The following is a 13,647-nucleotide window of genomic DNA, read 5'->3' as shown; positions in this document are numbered from 1 at the left end:
GGAGAAGGAGTTCAGAAGCTCAGGTCTTCTTGTCTCCTAGGCTAGCTACCTTTCCCTTTACATACAACTGGTTTGGAATTTGAATTCATGATTGACTATCCATTCGTAAGACCAAAAGTAGGGTAAGGAGGCAGAAATCGATTGCTTTCACTTAAGAAGATGAAGGAGTGATCATTATAAATGATTTTATTATTAATAAAGTAGCCCCTGAAAGACATGTTTGTTTCCAAAATGAATGAGCCTGAGACTTGGATTTTTTTTAAATACTTTGAACTTCGAGGGTGTTGGTGAAACAGTTATTCTCTTTGACAGCAGAGGTCTACACCTCCTGCTTTCATAAGGAAAACCCTTCTTAAGCTTTCAAGTCCTGGAAAAATGGGAGTGATCAACATTGAGTGCCTTTTCCTTCTGATGACCAAATAGGATGACCAATATGTAAAGTATTTTGCTAGCTATTGTTTTTAGAAGTCATTGCAATGGGAATTAGGATTAGAAACAGTCTAGGACCATTCTTCTTTGGACAGAGGATCACAGATGCTGAAGTGGAAGGAACCTGAGACACCATTTTGTCCACCCTGATCAAGTTACAGATAAAGACACTGAGGCACAGGGAATAATCATTAAGGGTGGGATTGGAAGTCATTTTCTTTGACTCCAGAGCCAGGGCTCTTTTCCCACTGTCTTTCTAGAAGCTGCAATGATTAAAAAGGAATCCTCACTGGGTCATGAACCTTTGTTGGCAGTCCCTTCTGAACCCTCAAGACTGCTGCTGCCCAGGCACAGATAATCCAGGTTTGATCCACACTTGACTCAATTTTCAATTTAAATCACATAAACAAAGCTTTATGACATGGGTCCCAGATGTAAGACAGTACACTAGGAAATGAGAACAGCAAAACCAAAATAAAACAGTTTCTGCCTGTGGGAGAGGCTGCCCTGGGGTTACTTACAGATAATTCAGACCTCATACTTCATTGTGTCCTTATTGTGTAGGATTGCATCACCTCAGCTTCTCTAGGGAAAGATGGCCACATCATCATAGCCCAACCTGCTCCTTTCCCCTTGGATGCCACACACTGGTGTGGATAGTCAGGGCTAAAGGACTGCAGCAGCATCTTCTCAATCTAGTCATTAGCAAGCTGACTTTGACCTTGCTCTAATTAAACAGTGCCTTACAATGCTACAGAAAAAAAGCTATTTTTCATGTAACTGTGTCAAAAACTGTTTTCTTTCTGCCACAATGTGTCCCATTTCAAAGGGCTGAGAGAGAGAGAGAGAGAGAGAGAGAGAGAGAGAGAGAGAGAGAGAAAGAGAAAGCAAGCTCATCCTTAGCTTCCTTTGGCTTTGGGGTCCTAAGTATCTCCTTGTCCTGATGAGATGCAGAATGAAAGCCCTTTACACTCAGCAAGATTTGTGATACTGCTCATCTCTTCCAGGATTACTTACACACACACACACACACACACACACACACACACACACACACGCCTGTATGTATTTATACACATATATGTATATATCTCTATGTGAATAACTATAACTGTATACATGCACATCTATATTCTGGACAGATTTGTATTTGCCCAAAGGCAGCTGTAATGTACATATAGTTAAGATAGGATTAAGAGGATAGAATGTTAGAATTGTATAACATTAGAGACCATTTAGAGAGTAATTATTGCAGGTGAGATTGGAAACCAGTTCCTTTGATTCCAGAACCAGGGCCCTTTCTACTGTCTTCTACATCAACTCCTTCATATGGTAAACCTTTTTTATTTTAAAATTTTATTTATTTAAGGCCATGAGGTTAAGTCACACAGCTAGGCAATTAATAAGTGTCTGAGGTAGGATTTGAACTCAGGTCCTCCTGACTCCAGGACCAGGGTTTTATTCACTGTGCCATCTAGTGGCCCATGGTAAACCTTTGATATGGCTCCAACTGTGACAAGAACCCAGGTCTCCTGACATCCCCAGTCATGATGCTCCCTTGCTTTTACATCTTTACCTTCAGACTTTTTTCTTGAAAGGCAAAAATAGGACTCTTGAGCCTGTCTTGTAGAAAGATGCAACGTTCACAGATCCTTCTGCATCACTCCTTGAGAAGTCTGTCAGATGTAGAAGGCATCCTGGATACTAACAGTAAACTGTATCATATTTTTACCCTCAAGGAGCTTAAATTCTTTCTAGTAAGGCAACATATCTACTTGCTAATAGATACAAAATATATTTCGAATGAATACAAGGTGTTTTTTTGGAGGGGAAAGCCATTCCCTGCCCAACTTTCTCAGCTGGGTGGTTTGAGATTGAAAAAATCCTTTAGGCTTTGCTGTGCAGGCATAGCTCTCAACAGCTCCCTGAACCTCTCACCGTCCTTATACTTTGCTTCCTTCCATGCACTTCCAGCTCTGCTGGCCTTCTTGCTCCTTGAAAATGACATTCTTCTTAGTATAGTCAAGCAAAATACATTTCCACGTTGGCCTTGTAGCCTCCCAAAATAAGTATGTCTCTGAATTTGTCACCTCCCTGTCCAGAAGGTAGGGTAGCAAGCACTATCATGAGTCTTCTGATATTGAGGTTGTTCACTTTACTAATGAGAATACCTCTGTCTTTCAAAGTTCTTTGTCTTGATGGTATTGTTGTCATTGAATACATTTTCTCCTGGTTCTGCCAGGAGAATTCATGCAAATCTGGCCAGATTTTGTTGAAACTGGCTCCTTCATGATTTCTAAGAGTACAATAATCCCATCACATTTATATGTCATAATTTGGTCAACCATTTCACAACTGATGGGCACCCCCTCAATTTCCAATTCTTTGGCATGGCTAACTTTTTCTTTGTCCATTATTAGAGCTAATTTTGACTAATCTAGAGACTCTTGGGGGCTCACTTTATTGCTGAGAAAACAGAGTAGCATTTCACCTAGAGAGTGACCTTCTTTCTAGTAGTATCCCTTCAAGACCCAGTCCCTCTCAAGGCTGAATGAGCTGGCAAGCATGAGGGACTGTCTCCATCTATCTGTCTACAGAAGATTCCAAGAAATCAGTCTCATTAAAAGAAAATTAAACTTCAATTCTCTTTATTGTTCTTTAGGGTTTTGAATACAGCCGCTCTGGAAATCCCACCCGGAATTGCTTAGAGAAGGCAGTGGCAGCTCTGGATGGTGCTAAATATTGTGAGCAGTTTATTTTCAAATGTTTTCCAACAACATGGAGTTTAAGGTTGATCTGTAAATGTGCATAGAGTTTCAGAGTATTTGAGCAGACCTTAGTGGTTGGTTGTCTAAGCCAGGGGTTCTTAACCTGGACTCTGAACTTTATATATACTTATATATGGACACTCATGTACATATGAAATTTTATTTTATGCATTTAAAAATTTTCCAAGACTTTACATAGTTCACATAGTGATCTATGACAAAAAATGTCTAAGAGCTTCTGTTCTAGTCCAATCTTTTCCTTTTTAAAGAGGGAAAAATGGACTCAGGGAACATCCCGTCTATGGACAGACCAGCCATTCATATAATTTTAAATTTGAATTGGATCTTTCACAACATTTGACTGATCTTTGGAAAAGTCAAAAAGAAAGGAAAAAAGTTCATGCTAATTTGCCATTTTTGAAATTGCCAATGAATGGAGAGGTCTTATGGGACAGTGCAAAGAAAGCTGAGCTAGTTCAAAGGAGTCAGCAAGATTGAGGTTCAAATCCTACTCTGTTTCTTGCTTGTTATACAGTAATGAGAACTTGTCTAGCCCTCATGAGCCTCCATTTCCCCATCCATTCATCCATCATCCCCTGTGGCCTCTTCCCCCATATTCTCTCTCCTTCCAACTGGAGCCATCAAGGTGTTTGATTAGAAGGACCTAAAGTAAAACCTGAAAGGTTAGGGCTCATCACCCTAAGAATCTTAACATTCTAGGAAGTGGATTAATCATTTTCTATTATTTTATCATTTTTGAAAAATAAAGATAGTAAGTTAAAGTGGGAAAATGACTGAGATATGGCATTATTATATCTCCCTCATTCATTAGCTAAATTCTCAGTCATCTCCTTGATCAGGTGGTATAGTGGACAGAGTGCTGAATTTTAAGTCAAGGAAGACCTGAGTATGAATCCTGCCTCAGGACCCCCATCTGCACTCCCCACTGCCCCCATATTCTACCCTACTCATGATGTGATTAACCAAGTCACTTAACATCTCTAATTCTCAGTTTCTTTATTTGATCGGGGAGGGAGAATCAGGGCTGAACTCTCAAGAACTGACTCTGGCAGCCCAGGAAGGGGGGACTTCCTGGCTCATAGGGACAGTATGTTGGACAAGGGAAAGCTTATTTGTGTGACCTTGGTCAAGTTGCATTAGCATCTCTGTTCCCAAACTTCCCCTTCTGTAAAAGAGGCATTTAGAGTAGATATCTGCCAGGCTCCCTTCCAGTTCTCAATCCATAACTGTGATTCCAGTACTAAGTGCAGCTAATATTTAGATATCTTGGTCTGTTTGTCTCTGCTCTGACTCATTTTCCCATTTTAGGTTTGGCCTTTGCTTCAGGCTTAGCAGCCACATTGAACATCACACATCTCTTAAAGACTGGGGACCATATCATTTGTGTGGATGATGTGTATGGAGGTAAGAAGCATGCCTACGGGGACTTTGGGAATCTCTCCTTGTGCAAGTCTCTAAGATTATCAGCCAACCAGCACTGGCACAGGGAGTCCCTATGCCCTTAATCTCAGTCCAGCCTGATCCTCCATCCTGTAGGAATGAGGATTTTTCACACAAGTCTTTAAGGACAGAGATGCAAGACTGACTTAGCCAGAATGAACTCTGCTCAGTAGAGGACAGTGTCTGTTACCTTCCTGCCTTGGACCTGGTATTGTTCTGGTGGGAGGGGGTGGGGGGGTGATGATGACATGCTGATGATGTTCCAGAGTCTTTTCTGGTTTTCATCTGTAATAAAGCCAAATGTGTCAGTTTTGGGAAGCTTTGGGGAGGGAGGAAAATTTTGCTATGTTCTTTCTGTGGCAATGTCCTGAATATTCCTTCCCTTTTTCATTAGTATGACTTTAAGAAGAGTAGCATTATCATCTTGTTTGCCTTGGGCAAGTTACCCTGTGTCTCAGTTTCTTTACTTATAAAATGGGGTGGGGGTGGACTAGAGGGCCCTGGAGATCCCTGACCTGCTTCAAGATCCATGATCCTATGAGCCAAATGCACAAAATGGAGAAGGAAACATGAAAATTTCACCTTTTCCAGTAAGATTTGAAGCAGCATAAGAAATTATAAATTCTTGTTGGTAATTTTTCTGAATTTCTCATAGTCTATAGATATTATTTTTAGAGTGAGATTTAGATGATGAAAAACATTGAGAGGTTTCTGACAAAATGATTGTTTTCTGGTGATGAACATGTTTTTGGCTTTCACACAACCGAATCCTCAACCATTTTTTTGTGATCCAAATTTTTTTAAGTCAGATGATTTTAGGTCTTTGATAGAGAGAGCCTTGGAAAAACCCTGAGGTTATGATCAGTTGTGTATGGCAGCTGGCTTAGTGAGGCCACTCAGTTACATGAGATCAAGCCAGTCTGGTTGTAAACAAGAGCCTTCATTATTTATGTGCTCAGATCTTCTGGGGGCAAGTGCCAGGCTCATTGAGAAAAGGCCAAAGGGAAAAGGAACTGGACTTTGCTCTTCCTCTTACTGAAGTGTATATGTGGACACCTATGTTATTTTTAAAACATCCCTGAGACATGAATTGCAGTTATTTTCAATTCAAGGAAACATGAAGAAATTCTTCCAGTGTGTGTCTCTGGGAGGGAGTGTACTGGGGGAAGTTCTCCAGGGGCGAAGTGAAGGGGGAAAGGTGGAAGGAGAGCTGGCTCCCCTCAGCTACTAACTACCTGACTGACCTTGAGCAAATCACTTCACCTTCATGGGCCTCAGTTTCCTCAATTACAAAATGAGGGGGTTGGCTTAGATGGTCTCTTAAGGTTTTTTCCAGCTACAGATATGATCTTGTTTTTGAGAAAAAGTACCTTCAGACTTTTGTTTATTTGAGCAATTCTGCCAACTGTTCATTACTTTTGCCTTTTGAATTTTTTTGTCTTACTGCCCACCCTCATTCCCAGCCCACCAAGTTTTAAGTAACAAAATGGGAAATAAACAAAACCTGCAATTTAAAAATTTTTCTGCACAAGTATAGATTTACCTGTACTTGGTTTTAAAGTTTTTTTTAGTATGACCTTTTTACTTTTATATCATATTGATTTCCAAATAAATCTACCCCCTGTGTGCTCCCCTCTCCCCCTCCCAAATATATTCTTGTTACAATGAATAAAAAAATGAACCACCATTGAGCCTGACCTGAGTGTCTAGCAGCTGGATGACAGTCCCCTTGAATCTTGAAGACAGTTGAGACAGTTCTGGGCAGGGAAATGCTGTAAGGAAGCAGCCACAGCCCTAAGCTGGGAGATCTTGAAATTCAGCATTTTCCATATTGGTTGGATCTTTTTCTGCTGCAGGAACAAACCGGTACTTCCAGCGTGTGGCCAGAGAGATGGGATTGAAGATTTCTTTTGTTGACTGTTCCAAACCCAAGATGCTGGAGGCTGCAATCACTCCAGAAACCAAGGTACAGGCTGGCCCTCTGTGGTTTCTCTGACTCCAGGCCCAGTGCTCTATCCACTACACTACCTAAGTGCCCCTTATAATTTATTTTTAATGGGAGAAGAGTGTCTTTTCTTATAGAAGGATTGTTTTTTCTTTTTGAATCTGACCATGCCCTAGCATCTAGCATGGGTAACTCAACCAATTTTTTAAAGATGTAAAGAAAGAAAGGCCCAAGTACATGAATTTTAAGTATGGTGCCTTCCAGAGGGTTACAGCAGAGTTAGGACTAGCCATAGGTCAACAGGATTTTGCCTCAGGTAGTATTCCTGCTCAAAGGCAAAGTATTCTGTGCAACTTGCCATGAAGTTTCTTTAGAGGAGAGTTCTTCCGCCATGTATGTCTTTAGAGTAGCCCACTGGACAGCCAATGAAGGCACCCTCCCAAGAAGAAGACCTCTTCCTAGGAGCCATTGCTTTTTTTGACCAGCTCCCCTCTGCTTTGTACACATATGCCCAGGCTGGATCGCCTCCAGATCCCCAAGCTTCCCAGGGGCATATTTTGGATTCTATCCTAATCGATACTATTTAACTTGCTGACCCATAAATCAGTGAGCACTTAAATTAAGCACTTACTATGCTGGGCAGTGAAGACACAAAGGCACAACTGGAACTAACCTTGCCCTTAAGGAAATAACACGTAAGCATAGAAATATTTCTTAAAAATATCTACAGAATAAAGGCCTTTTAAATAGTGTTTAATATTTTGTGCTGGGATTCCTCCCCTGCACACCCCATTGCCCAGGAACGTACCCTCCATGATAAGAGAAGAGGAGGGTCATGTTATTATCCATTGACTACATTCATTGAATTATTTTTCAGCTTGTTTGGATCGAAACTCCCACAAACCCCATCTTGAAGGTCATTGATATTAAAGGCTGTGCCGAAGTTGTCCATAAGCATAACAACATTATTTTAGTCGTAGATAATACCTTCATGTCGGCCTATTTCCAGGTATGTGAAAACTTATGTGTCTACCCAGTTACGGTTTGTAATGAAACTATACATACAGATGTATATATGTATATATAAACTTTAAAAATACTACAGAAATGCTAGCTACTGTTATTATAGGACTTGTTATATTAAGTAGTCACTGTCAATTTGTTAATAGTATTTTGAAACCTGGAGTCAGGAGGACCTGAGTTCAAATTTGGCCTCAGAGGCCAAGTGACCTTGGGCAAGTCACTTAAGCCCATTGCCTTGTAATAAAAACCAAAAATAAATTATAGTTCTCATAGGCAGTTATTGTCTTGATTGAAATTGAAGCCTTTACCCTTCATAATGAAGAGAGACAGAGACTCCAACATCCTTGGGTTCCTTAGTCTCTACTCAATAGAGGAACACCAAATGACTTCTTGACTTATTACCTCTTCCTCATCAGAAATCATCATTTTTCAAATTAATTAAGATGTCTCGTATGTAGATGTGAGCTTTATGTAAAGGTGGAAAGCTTTCTACAATCTGGAGCAAAACTAGAGTAAGTTTTGCATCTTTTTCTGAGGATAAGTTTTCATGAAACTATCTCACAGGGAAACTCATAGATTCTTTTCTGATTGCAGTTTTGCCTCCTTTAATATTTTTTCACTAAGGAGACCACCAAAAGCAGCATTAGGTATTGGACATGAACATTGACCTTGGGTTTGAGTTCTAGCACCAGCATTTGACCTTAGACAATCATATCATCCCTTTGAGACTCGGTTTTCTCATCCAGAAGATGGGGATGATCGCCCTTGCATAGATCTTTCAGAATGGTTATGAGAAAAATGCTCAGTAAACTAACCATCAGGTTCTATAGAAAAATGCAGGCCTTTATTCCAGAGAGGAGCTGGGCCATAATGGAAAAGAAACTGCCTGTGGATTCAGGGAGCGGTCCTGGATTGGAGTGTTGCCTTTGCAACTTTGACTCTGGCCACATCCTTCATTCTCTCAGTAACCTAAGATGTTAAGTTATAGATATTAGCAATAGTGGAAGGAGTTTCCACACCTGAGAGTTTCCTATATGGCCAAGATCTCAGATCTGGGCCCCCACTAAACCAAACCAAACCAAACCAAACCAAACCAAACCAAACCAAACCAAACCAAATCAAACCAAAAACATCCTTTATCTCCCGTGTCTGTTTTAAATGAACCAATTTGCACCCTATGTGACCGAAGAATGAGTTGGCTGCTTCCTGAATTCCCATCCTGCTCATGGTCTCAACCATCCCAGCAACTGAGTACCTTTTATTGGGCCTTCACCACATTAATAGAGTCTGTGTCACTTCAGATGTAGTTTAATGGTTTATTTCAGAGAAGACAAAACCTGATGGGGATTAATAACTAACTCTGTGAGTCAGTTTGGTGGTTAATGACTTTAAAATGGAAGTCCATTCCAGCATGGTAGGGCTCCAGTTGCCACACAAGTAGTTTTATAATGATCCTGCCAATGCAGTAGGGCTGAATTCAAGGGTCATCAAGACCCTTCTTAGAGTTTCTGCACTGGATCAGGGAAAACCAACATGGACAGCCACTCTTGGAGTTAAGAAGTCCTATGTTCAAATCATCTAGGTGATGGTGGGCAAATCCACCTGTCTCTCTCCAAGTGAGCCCCCAATGGCCAGGGGCTGAGAGCTGTGGTGGATGAACTTTCCTTCCCAGAAATTCCCTATGCCAATGAGATTTCAAAACTTGTCCAAAAACTCTAAACAAAAAAAAGTCCTTTCCTAAAGGGTGAAACCAAAGATATGTGATACTTTTATCAGACACGCCCTTTATTTGGTTACTCTGAACAAAGTCATTGGAAGAGCAGGTTAACAAATATGAAAAAAAATATGGTGGGAGAATGAATGCTCTACTCCTTGAAAAGCATCTTTAGAGAAAATCAGCTGATGGAGTTTTGACTCGATGGGACTAGTATAGAGAAAGAATAAAAGTGTGAATAATCTTGGACAAGAATACTAAATTGGGATGATGAACAGCCTCTTCAGCAGGTTGGTTTTTACCCTTAGTTTTGAGACTGGCAGAGAGTTAATGATGACTGTGGTAAAAGTAAAAGGACTTTGGGTCCACGACAGTCTCTTAGATGTGATTGTTAATAAAGACAAAAGTGGGAGCAAGAGATTTAGGTACCTGGGGCTTTAACTGTCCTTTCCAAACCTTCTTTCTCATTTTTGACTTGTAGAAGGGCTTTAGTTAATGTTTAGTGCCTAAATTAATTGAATTAACTCTGCTGAAGAGGTCAGATTGGGCTTGGGGGAGGGGGGAGGGAGGGAAGAGTCAAGGAGAGCAAGCTCTAATATGGAAAAGGGTGGGAAATAATTCAGTTTTTAAGATCTGTGTATTTACTAACCAGCCCCCAGAGATGGTCTTTGTGAAAGGGGATGGAGTAGCCCTGCCAGCTCTGACAATCCCTCCCTGGCTCCCTTCTCACACTCACTTTTCCAAATTGAAACAATGCCCTTTTGTTCCATTTCAGCGGCCTTTGGATCTAGGAGCTGACATTTGTATGTATTCAGCCACAAAGTATATGAATGGTAAGTTTGAGTATGCTCTCTGCTTGCTTCTTTTCCTTTGGTAGTTGAAAATGGCCTAGAGTTGGACATTTCAGTTCCCATTTTTTCTCCTTAATTTCGGTTTTCCCCTCTTGACTCATCTGCAGAGAAGATAGTGCTACTTTGGCCTGCATTTGAGACCACCTTTCCTTTCCCCTTTGGAAGAGGGTGGGAATGACTTTATAAGGTAGAGAATATTTTATACTCGAAGAAATATAGTAACGCTATGTAGGGCAGGTGAGATAATTTTCGTAAAAGAAAAAAGTACCCTTCCTGGTTCATATTATACCACATTATTTATAAACTTGTCCCCTTCTCATTGTCTCCCTTCTCCTTCCTTAGTTTAGAAATTGGGAAGTAGAGAATTTTAGAGAGGAAAGGACTTTAGACATAGTCTAATTGTAGAATCACATTTAGAGTAGGGAGGGACTTCAGTGAATTGGTGTGGCCTATGATATCTCCCCCCCCCCCCCAAGGGGTCAGAGTCAGCCTTTTCTTCTTGCATTGGGAGAACTGCTATTGGCCAGCAATAGTGGTCCAGTCTACTTTTCAATGATTCTAATGGTTGGGAGGTTTTCCCAATATCAAGTATAGACTTGCCTCCATGAGATGTCTGTTTTTGCTACTGAATTTTCCCTCTATAGGGGTGGCTAGGTAGCACAGTGTATAGAGCACTGGACCTGGAGTCAGGAGTACCTGAGTTCAAATCTGACCTCAGACACTTAATAATTACCTACTGTGTGGCTTTGGGTAAGCCACTTAACCCCATTGCCTTGCAAAAAAACCCCACAAAAAACTAAAAGAAACAAAGTGTATCTTGGTTGAATTTTCTCTCTACATCCAAATAGAGCAAATCTAATCCATTTTCTAGGTAACAGCCCTTCACATACTTTTAAGAGAGCCAGCCTATTGTCCTGACCCACAAAGTCATTCTTCCCATTTCTCTTCACCTATCCTCAAATAACCTGGGTTCAGGACTCTTTCTTTTAAAAATTTATTCATTTTGAATTTTATAATTCCCCCCCCCCACTCTCTTTTCCTTCCCAGCCCTCACTGAAGGCAGTCTGTTAATTTTTATATTGTTTCCATGGTCTACATTGATTTAAGTTGAATATGATGAGAGAGAAATCATATCCTTAAGGAAAAAAAAAACTATAATTTGTAAAATAATATATATGTGTGTGTGTGTGTGTGTGTGTGTGTGTGTGTGTGTGTGTGTGTATGTGTATTTATAAATTGCAAAATACGATAACAAAGTTTTTTTTAAAATTAAAGGTAACAGTCTTTGGTCTTTGTTCAAGCTCCACAATCCTTTCTCCAGATACAGATGGAATTCCAGGACTCTTGCTATCCTGCTTGCTCTTATCTGGCCTCTCTCCCCTTATTGATGTCTTTTTGAAAATGGACTGACCACAGGTCACTCCAGATGTGAGCTGACCCAGGTGGATGACCTCATTTTACAGAAGAGCCCCAGATCATTCATGTAACCCAGGCTAGAACCCAAAATCTCCTGAGATCTGCCTAATGCAAGTTTCACACTCCTCAGTTGCCCCATTCCACTGCCCCTCCTCTCTAGGAAGGGATGAGCACAGACATTATAGCTTGTTCCTTTGATGTTGATGGGAAGAGATGGTTAACTTGGGACTCAATGGAATTAATCCACACTTGCTCCATGATTCTCACGTCACCTTTGTACAATTTGGTGGAAACAGAACTTGGCTTTTTGGTATTTAGATAGGAAACAATATTTACAAGATTCATGAGGGAAAGATTTTCAAAAAGGCTATTTTCTTTTTAGGTTTTTTTTTTTGCAAGGCAAATGGGGTTAAGTGACTTGCCCAAGGCCACACAGCTAGGTAATTATTAAGTGTCTGAGACCGGATTTGAACCCAGGTACTCCTGACTCCAAGGCCAGTGCTTTATCCACTATGCCACCTAGCCGCCCCCAAAAGGGCTATTTTCTAAAATAGAAAATTGATCTAGTTGAAATTACCTACCCTTTCAAAAATGTGCTTTTCCTTAGTTACCTTTTATTTTCACATATCTTTGCTACTGTTCAATCATTTGCAATTGCTTTATTGGACTTATTCCCTGAGATGATATCCTCACTTGAAAACCATGTTTGCCAGTTTCATCCATTTGTGTTATTTTCTCTTTCTCAACAGGCCACAGTGATGTTGTCATGGGTTTAGTCTCAATGAATTCTGAAGACCTATATAAAAGACTCAGCTTCTTGCAAAATTGTAAGTATCTCATTTTGAAATTTGGGGACAGGATTCTCACACAGCCTTAGGTGGACCCCTCAAACCTACTTTTCTATTCAGTGTTGTGAGTTTATTGTTTTGTTTACACCTGTAATAGGTCTCCATATGTCTTTTTTCATTCTTCCGTTCTGGAGGGAGTAAAAAACAACCACTAACTTTTGTTTCTAAATGTTGGTGGGGGGGGTCTCACACTAGAAATTTCTTATGCTGTTGAAATTCCTTTCTTTTTAAAGGGGGTATAGGAGGTGCCCCCCCGCCCAGGAACATATGTGTGGTGAAAGTAGAAGGAGGTGAAGGGCAACCAGAATACTCTGACTATCTCCCCTCCAGCATGCCCTAACCTTTAGCAATATGAACTGGCCTCATAGACTGCCAAGAAGAGCTGGGTTCCATGTATTGCCACTGGTATATCCTGGCTCTGTGACCCTGATAAGGTTACCTTACCTCTTGGGATTCTATAGACCTGTGGTGACAAACTCAAGTAGAAATAGGGACCACTAAACCATTCCTAGGAATCTTTGTAAGAAGGATGTTGGCTTAGAAAACCACATTTTAACATTCTCTATATTCTATTGCATTTTTATTTTGTGAAATATTTCCCAATTACGTTTTACTCTGATTTGTGGTGTTTGAGCACCATATTTGTTCTCTAGGCTACTCTTCAGGACTGAAAGTTGCATAAAAGGGGCCGATGTCCCTGCATCAGTAGAGGATGTATTCAAAGGTTCAGTCCTATTCCCATCCCCAATTTGGGATCATCATCTAGATTAGTGATTGTCCAAGGGAATTTGTTACTTAAAGACTAAGACAATTTTTACATTTAAATTTTTTTTTTATAGTGCTTGCTTTAGGATACCAAATACAGTGACTTAATCACTGTGTAAGGAAGAGCTAAATAATAATAATAATAAAGTATTATTATCCATTTTCCTATTTCATTTGTCCAGTTAATTGGAATAGAGAGAAGCTCTTTTCCCACCCCTTTCCCCCATTTTGGCTTCATTTTCTTTACCCTGCTATAGTTAAACCTATTGGACTTTCATTGACATTGTTATTGTATGTGTTGTTTCCCTGGATCAGCTTCTTTCACTCAGCATCTGCTTATGGTCCATGGCTCTGGAGATAGAAAGAACTCTAGACACTATCCTCCTCATTTTACCAAAAAAGTAAGACCTGGGGTGATGAAATAGCT

The 13,647-nt window shown here is 40.3% G+C and overlaps 1 protein-coding gene across 1 annotated transcript in view; it reads left to right on the top strand.

Moving 5' to 3' along the window:
* The window catches only part of CTH (cystathionine gamma-lyase), a 31,728-nt gene that overhangs the window by 5,275 nt on the left and 12,806 nt on the right, over window positions 1-13,647 (top strand). Inside the window, exons 2-7 of the mRNA XM_074221193.1 lie at window positions 3,092-3,173; window positions 4,527-4,622; window positions 6,515-6,624; window positions 7,481-7,612; window positions 10,116-10,173; window positions 12,357-12,434. Of these exons, the coding sequence (XP_074077294.1) occupies window positions 3,092-3,173; window positions 4,527-4,622; window positions 6,515-6,624; window positions 7,481-7,612; window positions 10,116-10,173; window positions 12,357-12,434 (556 nt within the window). The remainder of the gene's footprint in view (window positions 1-3,091; window positions 3,174-4,526; window positions 4,623-6,514; window positions 6,625-7,480; window positions 7,613-10,115; window positions 10,174-12,356; window positions 12,435-13,647) is intronic.

The sequence above is a fragment of the Macrotis lagotis genome, chromosome 2 (assembly GCF_037893015.1).
Source record: "Macrotis lagotis isolate mMagLag1 chromosome 2, bilby.v1.9.chrom.fasta, whole genome shotgun sequence".
NCBI classification, from domain to species: Eukaryota; Metazoa; Chordata; class Mammalia; order Peramelemorphia; family Peramelidae; genus Macrotis; species Macrotis lagotis.
This window is presented reverse-complemented; position numbering and strand designations above follow the sequence as displayed.